Source organism: Orussus abietinus, unplaced genomic scaffold (genome assembly GCF_000612105.2).
Source record: "Orussus abietinus isolate OABI.00-Male unplaced genomic scaffold, Oabi_2.0 scaffold13, whole genome shotgun sequence".
Taxonomy (NCBI): Eukaryota; Metazoa; Arthropoda; class Insecta; order Hymenoptera; family Orussidae; genus Orussus; species Orussus abietinus.
In genome coordinates this window covers 1,981,725-1,994,349 of record NW_019394887.1, presented here as the reverse complement: position 1 = coordinate 1,994,349, position 12,625 = coordinate 1,981,725, and the positions used below count along the sequence as shown (strand labels likewise).

At 38.0% G+C, this 12,625-nt stretch overlaps 1 protein-coding gene across 1 annotated transcript; it reads right to left on the bottom strand.

The window, feature by feature from the left end:
* Positions 1 to 3,567: 3,567 nt before the first annotated feature.
* Positions 3,568 to 11,560, bottom strand: LOC105698750 (signal transducing adapter molecule 1). The gene is made up of 10 exons (XM_012423271.2): positions 11,313 to 11,560; positions 9,432 to 9,592; positions 8,851 to 9,096; positions 8,117 to 8,192; positions 7,578 to 7,775; positions 7,311 to 7,430; positions 7,036 to 7,224; positions 6,458 to 6,690; positions 5,295 to 5,518; positions 3,568 to 4,422 (listed from the first exon to the last, which is right to left on the bottom strand). The coding sequence occupies exons 1-10, from the start codon at positions 11,353 to 11,355 to the stop codon at positions 4,305 to 4,307; spliced, it is 1,608 nt and encodes a 535-aa protein (XP_012278694.1). The 5' UTR covers positions 11,356 to 11,560; the 3' UTR covers positions 3,568 to 4,304.
* Positions 11,561 to 12,625: the final 1,065 nt, after the last annotated feature.

The following is a 12,625-nucleotide window of genomic DNA, read 5'->3' as shown; positions in this document are numbered from 1 at the left end:
GCTGTTAATTGGCATTGACAACTCACGTAACAGCTTAGAAAGACATTTTTTTTTTAGATTTTCACATTTTTCGTTACTATTTCACTCGAAAGTGAATAATTCCATAAATTAGGATTGATATACACACGAAAACGACTTTATTAGCAACTCGTGATTATTTTGTTCGGCGGATATAAAACGTGTTAATCGCGCTAATATTTATAATGAAGACGTTACACATTATATAACAATTTATAAAAATATTAATGACTGTTATACACACGAAAACGACTTTATTCACAACTCGTGATTATTTATTTCGGCGGATATGAATCATGTTAATCGCGCTAATATTTATGATCAAAACTCTTTAAACAACAATTTTTATAAATACTAATAACTGATGGACACACGAAAACGGCTTTATTAGCAACTCTAAAACTAATTTGGTATCAAAAAACACGAGAAATTTTTTTAATATTTCCGTTCCGCTATTTCATTATGGGAGCAAAACGTGTGGTTTTGATTTTAAATATTTTTAAAACGTTTATAATGTATTCGGCCGATAATATTTAAAAAACACTTGTATTAAAATGAAACGAAATGTTTTATACATCTGGTAGGAAAATATTATGAAAACCCATGTTGGTAATATTACATAAATATTATAGAGATAATATTCTAAAGTAAACGTTTTGCAAATATTTCAAATGTCGGGTAAATGTTTACAAAATGTAGGATATTCGTTAAATATATGGAAAATATAGGACAGGTATTTTGTGCGACTAGGGAAGGTGGCATTAATTTGCATAGAATTCCAAAATTTCGTGGACGACTATCAGCAAGCGTGCGACAAATGATTGTAAAAAAAAATAGGAAAAAAACACTAATGCATATTCAGTGGAACTGTATTAACTTTCGCAATACGAGGAGGCGACGACGGACGGTAAACACGGACAATAAACAATTGTTTTTCCCGAACAATGGTGTGAAATGGAGGGATATTGCACAGGATGAGGACACGGCATTGCAGCTCGGCTCGCACGAGTCCCGGCATTGAAATCTCCCGACATACGGAACCTCTAATAAGTATTAAACGTTTTCTCTTCGGTTGTTAAAAATATCTCAGGCTACCAACGATATGAAAGGCGCTGAGAAATTTAATCGAGGCCGATAAAAATTCAAATTCATCCACGCCCTTTTCGGTGGTAACGTCATTTTGAATACCCAAGTGGGAACATAAGCTGGCGCGTTACCGACATTTATATTCACATAGAAGTTTTTTACAGTCCACGTAGATAATTATACCAACTGAACCCTAGTAGCATAGAATAATTTCTAAATATTTCTTTGTAATCTTAGCTAAATATCTCAAGCGGCAGATTTTTCAAGATTTCTTGTAGACTTCATTCGAAGCTATCTGAGATGTTTCTTGAAAATCTCAATGACATATTTAGTTTAGATGAAAAATTAAATTTCCTGTGTTTCAGGATCGACTTTAGGGCCTGTGTGTGAACACTTACAGGCTTGTACTTACTGTTGGTTAATACTTTCACCAACGATTTGACTTGTCTGTATACATATTATATATATATAGGCTGACTCTTTCATATCACCTTAATAGTTAGACATACAAAATTGAAGGACAAATGTAACATTAATGTTAGAAAGGTAAATATAAAGGCAATCCTTAAAAATGCGAGTTTCGATTAACAATTACTGCCCCTTCTCTTCATACAAGTAGCGACCCTGAAACATTAACAATCTCTGACAATTGACTAAGCGACCTTAAAATCTGGGTCAATTCAAGAGTCGGAATTATTCAAATGACGATCCAGGCTCCCATTTTAGAATATTATTTTCAAACCATCCAAAGAGTAGATTACTCGGACAAGGCTGAGCAGAAATTCCTCTATCTTCTAATTGGTGAAACCGTCAAAGAGATTTTTTTCCGACTGATATCTGAAATGGTCGAAAGAACACAAAGTTTTTCGTAGGAGACGAAACAACCGTCGATAAATAATTTTTACGTCAATAATCTTTTGGAGTCATTGCGTTAATCAAAGTGTCATACTTTTCATTACATTAATAAATCTTATGAGATATTCCCCGTACTCTCAAACCTTGAATTGAAGGTGGCTCTTAAAAAGGAAGTCTAAATAAAATCCTATACTTTTAATAAATTTTTATCGAAGTACATTCCTTAGTAGAAAAAAAAAAAAACGTGCGATCAGACCTTCATTTTTACTGCAAGTAGTCGATAAATATTTTTTACATTAACAATCTCTTGTCATAGCGTTAATAAATGTCATTTTTTATTTTATTAATAACTCTTATGCGTCTCCTCGTAATCTTACACCTTGAATTAAAGATGGCTCTGAAAAAGGAAGACTAAATAATATTCTGACATTTAATAAATTTTGAACAAAGTACATTCCTTGAAAAAAAAAAAAAAAACGTGCAATCAGACCTTCATTTTTTACTGCAAGTAGTCGATAAATATTTTTTACATTAACAATCTCTTGTCATAGCGTTAATAAATGTCATATTTTTCATTTTATTAATAACTCTTATGAGGTTCCTCGTGCTCTTACACCTTGAAATGGAAGCGGCCTTCGAAAAGAAAGCATAGATGACACTATGAAGAATTACTCGAAGGCCGATCTGGTATGTAGGTTCGGCTAATGAATATGCGAATTCCTCGGTGCAATTATGCGAATGACTGAGCAATGTTAGGATCATCTGCATTCCTTTCATTGTTAAGGATCGCCGGCTCACCGTATGAGTGCATCGCGCAACAAATAATGCACATTAACGTAACATCATTTAGCCCTCGTAATTTCCCGGCCAAGTCATCGGTTTTACGAAATAATTAAGGCGAAGTGAAACACGTCGAGGAACTTGATTGACGTCGGTAAAAAGGGTTCTTGTAAATGCCTACGTTGCCGACTTTGGTTTTTATATCGACAGCTGTGTCGAATTGTATTGAGTATTGTACTAAATGGCACACTCGACCTGTCGTATTCGTACAATAATTATAAAGAAATCTAAGTAAAACTCCAGAAATCCTCTGGATTCATGCTTTCTGGGGCCCTAATTGACTGCAGAGGGAGCCCCTGCGCCATCTGTGATTTCCAGGTCAATTAAATGTTCACTCCGAGGCCTCGTATTCCCATCGTTTTGGCATAGAAGCGCATACAACACTTTTTTTGCCTTTATCCTGTTTAAATGCGATTATCCATATATCTGTATTACCAGGGAGATCTCAGGGATAAATTCTTTAGGTCCTGAGATCCATAAATACAGGATTTCTTTTAATTTAAAATAAAATTTAAGCTGCTGAGCATCGAGGCGATGGTTGAATCTGCGACATGACGACACCTCGTGGCGCCTTGCTGAACTAAACGGCCAGATCTGCCCAGTTCACTTGGAGAGTCATCGGCACCTCAAGAACACATATTTTCCTTACTGCAAGCAACACCGCAAAGAAATATGCTGAATCAATATCACCCACCTGGATCTGAAACTGAAACGACTCACATATACCAAATCACCGGACTGAAAAAGGATATTACAAAAATTCAGCCATACGGATTAGTCTATTTTATTAATATCCATATTGTTTCCAGCCCTTGCCTTCCAACGGATGAAGGTACTTCTCAAGTAACTTCGTACGAGCTTTAACTCGTAGTTACAAGGCAAGAGTCCAGAGGGCAGTGGTAACAAACAGAACGTCGATTCATTACCACCACGGATAAAAAAGAAAACCTGGAATGCCGGAGTAAACCTACGAGCCCAAGAAAGCTTCCAAGCTGGAGATAACCCCGTGATGTAAATTCTGTATATCCTCGAGGACCCCGAAGCGGTGTCTTAACCTAAGAAAAAATAGTGGTATACATTACCACTATAGTTGCAAAATAGATGCCAGTCCCTACGAGTGGTACGACATCCATCTACAGAAAGAAAGAACCCCTTTACAAATCTCTATCCTTTAATCCCACGGTTGGATTCTGTTTTTCCGCATTTGTACATCATATCTCTCGTAAGGACTTGCTCCTAATTCCCAACTACATTTTCCTCGGTATAGTCAATGGGACAAGATTTCAGAGCGCTGGCATCAGAGAGTTTACGATGGTAACCGAAATCGCTTTGGTGGCTTTGCGTGTCCCACAGCAGTGCGTGCAGAACCTCCATTAAAGACCCAGGATCTTTGGCTACTTTGGATATATTCATTTAAATAATATTAATAGTAATATAGTAATATTGTACAATTTGAGTTTAGAGTACAGGGGAGAGAGAATTGCCTGTGGCTGAGGCTCCCTCCTTCACATCATGTGCTGTCCATTCGGTGGAGCGAACTGTGGCTGTTGCCCAACTGGAGGACCCGATGGGCCAGAGAGACCAAAAGGTCCTGGCGCAGGACCTCCTTGTGGTGGGAATCTTCTGCGGAAGAACATCAAGCTTTCAGTGTCAGACTTTATTCACTCTCCGATACCAGAGATGAGGGGGGAGATCTTTAAGGTGAAGTGAAACACGTCGAGGAACTTGATCGACGTCGATAAAGAAGATCTTTCTAAATGCATCCGTTGCCGACGTTGGTTTTTATATCGACAGCTGTATCGAATTATATTGGATATTGTGCCAAATGGCATACTCCACCTGTCGTTTTCCTACAATAAATATCAAGAAATCTAAGTAAAACTCCGGAAACCCTCTGGATTCATGCTTTCTGGGGCCCTAATTGACTGCAGAGGGACCCCCTGCGCCATCTGTGATTTCCAGGTCAATTAAATCTTCACTCCGAGGCCTCGTATTCCCATCGTTTTGGCATAGAAGCGCATACAACACTTTTTTTGCCTTCATCCCGTTTAAATGCGAGTTTATCGATTACCAGAGTGTTCTAAATTGTCTTAAAATTCTCCTGACCCTTTCGATTCCCATATCAGAGCCTTCGATAATTATATATTGATCGAAATATGAGAGCTCGACGCCATTCTGGTTCTGGTCTGGGCCGAGTTAAAAAATCTTCTCCAAAACTCCAAATTTCCAATGTGTCAGGACAATTCTTAGATGATCAGGAGTGATGTGTCGAAGTTTCGGACAGTTTTGTCTAATACCCTTAAGAAAAAGGTGTTGTATTCGAATCGACTGATTTGAAGGGGGTTTCACTTCACCTTAATAGAAATTCTTATCCGATAAACCTCAAAGATAATAAAATGATCTGCTTAGGTGAGTTATATAAAGTTTTATGCCATTAAAGGAATCATATTAATATTATCTAGCAATCAAGGAACATGTTTGACGAATGATCTTACCCTTGTGGTTGGTAAGGTAGACTGGTTTGTTCGGGTCCAGGTGCTCCCGGTGGATGTCCTGGGTGGACCTGGCGAGGTCCTTGTGGCATATGAAAATGTGGGGGTAAGGTCATGCTTCCGGGTCCTATATACTCATTGCCCGGAAGATTGGAATTGTAAGGCCCCGGAGGTGCACCGCCACCGCCAAACGAGGTCTGCGGAGGTGGAGGCATCCCATTGAACATCTTAAATAAAAAAATATTATTTCAACAGATATATACCATTTCCTTACGCTTTAAGTTTTGTAAGAGGAGCACAAAGTTTAGCCAAGAAAATGACCGAACGAATTACTCAACATGTACCGCGAGAATAAAACATGGATGACATCGAATGGGTAAGTATAACGCGTCAAACTTTGTCCATAGATATCTTTTTCTATGAATCTTATGCTTATTAAGGTGAAGTGAAACCCCCTTCAAATCAGTCGATTCTAATACAACACTTTTTTTTAAGGGTATTAGACCAAACTGTCCGAAACTTTCATATTTCTATCAATATACTATTATCGAAGGCTCTGATATGAGAATCGAAAGGGTCAGGACAATTTTACGACAATTTAGAACACTCTGGTAATCGATAAACTCGCATTTGAACGGGACAAAGGCAAAAAAAAGTATTGTATGCGCTTCTATGCCAAAACGATGGTAATACGAGGTCTCGGAGTGAACATTTAATTGACCGGGAAATCACAAATGGCGCAGGGGGGCCCTCTGCAGTCAATTAGGGCCCCAGAAAGCATGAATCCAGAGGATTTCTGGAGTTTTACTTAGATTTCTTTATAATTATTGTACCAAAACGACAGGTGGAGTATGCCATTTGGTACAATACCCAATATAATTCGACCCAGCTGTCGATATAAAAACGAACGCCGGCAACGTAGGCATTTATAAAAGCCTCCTTGTCGACGTCGATCAAGTTCCTCGACGTGTTTCACTTCACCTTAATTCATCTGACTTTACTACAACGCTTCCGTTAGCTCGTACGCATGTAACGAAATGTCTGACAAGATTTGAAGCACTTAATGGACACTTATCAGAAAATGATAAAAGACATCCTGCTTAATTCGGGGCCACAGATTTCAGAATTTAAAGTACTCGACTCGTCCCATCACTATTGATAATTACGTGAGGTGGTGGTGGTCCTTGAGTGGGGAACGGATAGGGACCGATATGTGGCGGTGGTGGCATCTTCGGCAAGGTATAGTTGGGTGGTGTTGGAGGTGGTGGTTCACGCATTAATGTGTGGTACAGATTGAGCGCGTCCACCAGGTCTGAACTCAGCTGCGTGAGTTGTGCGTGCCTCCGGTCAACCTTCTCCAATGCTGTATCTATTAGTGGCCCCATCGCTGTGACTTGTTCTGCAAACAATGATATTTGCATGCACTCAAATATCAAAGGATTAGCTTGAAAATATTTCAGTCCTTAAGGCGTTTCAATTTGATAACATTAACATAAATACCGATAAACTTCTCATTGAACAATGACACTTTGATAAAAGCAGTTATTACGTAGTTACTGGCCATTACTTTTGGTCGATAACATAAGTGGCATCGAAGACCGAGGTGATGTAAGTTGCTAAGTTGCCTTTTCATTAATAACTAATACACGATCATTCTTGTCAATGCTATGAACTCTGAAGAATCTTAGGCTTGGAAAGTTTCACATGCTGTATGTATATAGTTGATAATTTTATTTCACATTACCTTCAAGATCCAACATTTCTTGAGGATCTTGCGCATCACTCTGGGGATCAGCCTCGTGTAACAAATGCAAAAGCCGGTCCATTTTATGTTCATCGATTTCAACCTCAACTACCTCCGGTTCCCTCTTCACAGTCTTTACTTCAACCTCCTCTGAGAATTGCACTGATTTTTTACTACCGTGCTCCAATTCTGTACACAAAAATATGAAACTATTGAGTCAATAATTTAAAAGAAATTTATGAATGACGTAGACCTTACAGTCAATAGGTCCTTACTCGTAAATTGCTCTGGCTCAACTGACAAATCAGCGGTGACAAAGTTTGATGGAAAGAGACCTTCGCCTCTGTGATTGCTTCCTTTCCACCAATTAGGATCGCTGTCATCCAAAATGTGAACTGAAAAGATAAATGAATTTTCTCTCTATCAACTATCATTGATAATGGAGACAAATAAATCAGCGGGGTAGATAATTTTAAGCCTATTACTTTGTTTTATCTACGTAAACTACCTAAGTCTAATATATTAATTGCAGGAGAACTTACTTATTTCACCAGCCAGGAAGGTAAGTTCATTGTCCTCGGCAGCCTCAAAATCATACAGCGCTCTCACCTTTCTGCCTTCGGAAGAATTGCTCGATGTACCCATACTTGATGGTACGCTGGGATAAAGACTGGTACTCTTCTTCGATGATGGAGAGGTGTGCGAGTACTGCTTGTTCTCCTTCAAGGACAATTCGATGGCTATCGGCAGATATTTTTATTAACTTAGAACTGAAGAAAGAGCTAGAAACTCGTGAGATGGACCATTACGTTAGATGGAAACAAACACGGTCAGAAAGTGAAACGATACAAAGGCACACATAAAATATATAAAACAATGTGACAATAGTAAAATCACCATTACAACAATTACATAAGTTCCATTTCCAGCCTACGCATGTTTCATTGTCAGTTTGTTGTAGTTGCATAAATAGAGAGCAATTCTAAAATCCCAACAACATTCATTTTAATCTTTAAATCTCTGCATTCAGGTAAACATCGGAAAATAATGAAAAGATTAAATAAACAAAGCAAAGAGTTACCTTTTGCAATGTCCTCTTCTTCTTGGGAATTCGACACGACATTTGGATCCCTGCTTAGGACTGCGGAATGCTTCGGCTGAAGGGAAATAACAAAATATTAGATTTAAAGCCAAAGATACAAACTACAAATGAACATTCAGTAATTTCTTACATTTGTTCAAGCTTGCAATGAGGTCAATTAGAATTAGAAGCCAATTGGCTTTAAAGTTTTCAAGGTAAAAATTGTGCACAATATTCACACTACTTTCCATACTGCGTTAAAAATTCCCATAAAACAAGCATTTTATATTATTCTTCTAGGCTTGGTATTATCTATTAAGTACGCTTTAATATCCTGTCTGTTAAACGAATGCAATCGGAGAAGAAAACCATTCCTCGATTCGTGCCAACAAGAGAAAATTAATTTGTTCCTCCGTTGACTGATAAACTATCACAAAGAATATGACATAAACAACATTTAGAGAAGACATACAAGATTGTCTCAATTGCAATTTAATTTTTAAATTGCCATTAACATTCGGCGGGAAGTGTTAAGATAAAAATCTACACCATGGTTTAGGCTTTTAGTTTGGAACAATTACTGCCACTATTGTTTTAATCGTCGAAAGAAGTGGATAATTGCTATTTTTCAGAGTCAAATAGCATAATAATAACGCTCCTACATTTTTTACCATTTCTATCTTGCTAGCGAAGGGTATACATTTACTTTTTAATGCTAAAATCCAAGAGCTTACCGTTTCGGAAACTGAAGAGAAGTCAACACCTTCGCTCTTCAGCTTCGTATACAGGCTCGGAATGAGATTCAGCTGAGGATCTGTCTTAAAGTCACCCTCAGCCCACTTTTTCAACAGCGCTTTCAACTTCTCGGATATCTTTGGCTGGGATCGATTGATCAGCTTGCGGAGTTCTCCTTCAAAGTCACGGGAAGCTATCTCCAGGTGAAAAGTCTTGCCACAGTTGCTCGAGCAGGCATCCAGTAACTGTAGAGACATTTCCAATCGATTCAAACAAATACTATTTACTAAGATGTCGGTGAATTAAAAAGTATTATTATTACAGGATATATAACCTACATATTGTACGTAATATGTACACTGGTGGAGATGAATGCCTTCTCATGATGCACTGACGGCACCAAACATGCAGAGAAGGCATTAATGCCCGCCACAGTACATTTTTAATAATTAGGAACAATAGAAGAACATTCTGCCGCGATTAAACATTCATATAAACACTCATCCTAAACCACTTAATTATATTTCATAAATGTATGAAATATTTAAAACTGTCATATGCATTTCCAATCGATACTCACTGTTATAGCTTGCATCACAATATAAGGATCCTGAGCATTCAGTCTCTTGACAATGGAGCGTAGACAATCCTTGGCATTTTGACTGGAATTCCCAACTTTGTCGCAGATGTCCATAATTTTGCCCCATTCTTCCGATGTGTTCTTCTCGTCCGTTGCCTTTTCTGAAACAGATAACGGTAAAGGAGATAATTACACTTTTTTTTTTCCCCTCTAAGTAAAGAACATAACAGAGAGACGTCAATGGAATAAATAGACTGTAACTAGAGAGTAGAATTTCGCTTAGTATTAAATAATGAATTCCCCGTGAAATAAATGAGAATTTCAGGATAGATTAAAGGACCTCTAAATAACATAGAGGGACATGAAAAATATATTTCAATAGAATTTTATAAAATGGTTAAAGTAACTACATGACTGCAAATTAACATGAAAAGAAATCAGTCGACATGCTTATACAATCATGGGTAGTAAACTAAGAATTTTTATCGTTATTTCATAGGACAGTTCATGAAGTACAGTAAACCAAATGGGAACAATGACTGGAGTGATGTTCTCAAAGTTAAAACATAGAGGCGATTTGGCTGCTCTTAATGATTTATCGGCAGTATGAGATTAAAGGTCATAGAAGACAATGTGAGCGACAGAGTTTCCTAACTGTTAACTTATCCAGCTAAACTTATCACAGCCCCCAGCTGTGCAAACTGCATCGCTACAGCTTTGATCGGCGCACCGAAATCTCTGAAATTAAAATCCATAATTAAACCGACTATTCCATATTTAATGCAAAATGAGCAAACTCTAAGAGCAAAGGAAAACATTAAAACGTTAAACACTAAAAGATCTGCTGACTGAATGGAACGTTTTTGAGATCAATGAACTTATCAACAAAGTAAACAATCAATTTTATCTGAAGATCTCGTAAAACGTCAATTCTTACCTTTCCTCTGTCTTCTTATGCCTTTTATACTCATTGAACATAAGAGAAAGAAATTAAACCGCTATAACTAATCAAATTGTAGCATGAGAGATATTGAGTACATTCAAAATAAAGATAATACACTTTTTTTTTATGGAAACCTAATTGAATTCAATTACCTCTTATTGGAAAGTTCAAAGTTAATAGAAAGTAATCGCATTGAGAATAGTTTGAAAGCAGTGTCATCTCCTGCCTTTTCAATTGCTGCCAGTTTATCAAGAGCATTAGCAATAAGTAATCGTAGACAGCGATGAGTCACTTCAATACGTTCCATACAATAATATATAACTCTAGTCTTCCCTTGCTTTGAAATTTGCCGTAAGACAACCAACCGCAGTCGAGACCCAGTATGCAATTTATGTAAGACGTGAAAACTTATCAGTGCCCCCGTCGAGAAAGAAAAGTATCACATTACTGCTTCTACAAGAAGTCAAATGAATGAATTAGAGACAAACTTGAAAACAGATTAAAGCACGAGAGTGCATTAAAACTTACCAGTGGAAATTAGATTCGTACAGAAACTATAATAAGGTCTCAAAACAAATACTGCCGTCACGAGAAGAACATCGAAGAGTAGGAAATAAACTTACTTCAAATAATCCATCTTTTAATCTCCAGGTGCAAACGAGTGTCAGGATGCGTTAGAATCTTAAGGATTTAGGTAAAAGGGACCTTAAAAGAGAGAGTAGAATCTAAAATATAAATCTGGAAGCTGTGAAAATAGCAATTTGACAAGTCTGCCATTCCCTCCGTTCAGCCTGACAGTCGGCTCGTGATGAGTCATAATGAGTCTCAATCGAGAGAGAAACGTTCCACTTGCGATTTCATTAAAGCTAGGATTATTTTTCGAGGAAACCGCACCGCGCTGTCGAAATAGGCGTTAAGTATGAGAGACGGAGCCTCACCGACGTCACCGTCGAAAGGCGAGCTGTTGGAGAAGAGCCCCATTGCTTTATCGGAGCGAGCCGGACCGAGACGCAGGAGACGAGACGACGAACAGGAGAAAACGTTCCAGGCTTCCGTGGCTCGGCATTCGCCGCAGTTCCGACAGATACTTCAACTTCGTAAACACCGACTGATGACTAATAACATTTTAATCTACTTCGCGAGCCGCCATCTTGCTCGAGAGATCCCGAGCTCACGAGATTATCGAGGGCGCCGATCGAGATCGGCCGAGGTCGACCGCTCGGCGCGACGGGCACGAACTAAGATCTCAAGCAGATGGGAAACCTAACCTCGCTCGCGCGCTAGTGACATGCACTCGTCAAGGCGGCCATATTGTAACAATCATGGCGGCTATATTTCTTGCTTCGCGTGAATATTTAAAAACCTAAAGTGAAATTTGAAATAGTGGAGTCCTCGTTTTCTGACATGGCTATGTAAATATTGATTTATTTAACGCAAAATATGTTTGTTTAGTGGGTGCCTTTTTATTCTTCTATTTGTAGTTTTTACAGCATGAGTTTCTATATTTCTCGAGGCAACAGTTATGACAAGGTTGGCAACCTTCTTGCCAGAGGAAATTAAGGTTATGGTCGCTTGGTGATCATTGTTGTTGGAAAATTTATTTTCCAATTTCTTTAAGGAAGTGATCAGGATATTGTCTGATTTGAGGAACCATGTAAATTGCTACGGTCCTTTGCAATTGGTAACGTATTTAAGTACTTCCTACTCTCTGTGGGTAGATTTATGTGCAATAAATAGCTGCGTTGTGGAAAGGAACAATGACATTTTGTTTTCAGGATCATGACAGGAACCAGGTGTTCGGTGGTTGGTTGTAAAAACTGCTTCGAGAATACCAAAAGAGAGGGGAAAAATGTAATTTATCATACGTTTCCGAAACATCCACTCGTTCAACAAATATGGGTCGAGAGATGTGGAAGGAAAAGTGATTTTAATCCAAGGACAGGACGTATTTGTTCCGTACATTTTTCAAAAGATGATTACCAGGAAAATAAAGATGACGAGTTCTCTAGTCCACAGCCGAGCAAAAAATTAAAGCCAGCAGGTAAATGATATGGTTTGACCTTTCTATATGTATAACATCGACACGACGAAACAAAGACTGTTCGATAGTATTTTAAAGTGGTTTCTAAATTATAATTAAGAATAAAACATGCTTACATTATTTGTGCAATTTTCACTGCAATTTTCTTTATAATCATGATAGAATATATTTAAATACTATCTTTATTTGTAGCTGTTCCGTCACAACATC

Coding starts and splice junctions, on each gene's coding strand:
- LOC105698750 (XM_012423271.2), bottom strand. CDS start 11,355: ATGGGGCTCTTCTCCAACAGCTCGCCTTTCGACGGTGACGTCG. Junction 9,593..11,312: donor GCCTTTCGACGGTGACGTCG/GTGAGGCTCCGT, acceptor TATCTGTTTCAG/AAAAGGCAACGGACGAGAAG. Junction 7,776..8,116: donor AGAAGAGGACATTGCAAAAG/GTAACTCTTTGC, acceptor ATCTGCCGATAG/CCATCGAATTGTCCTTGAAG.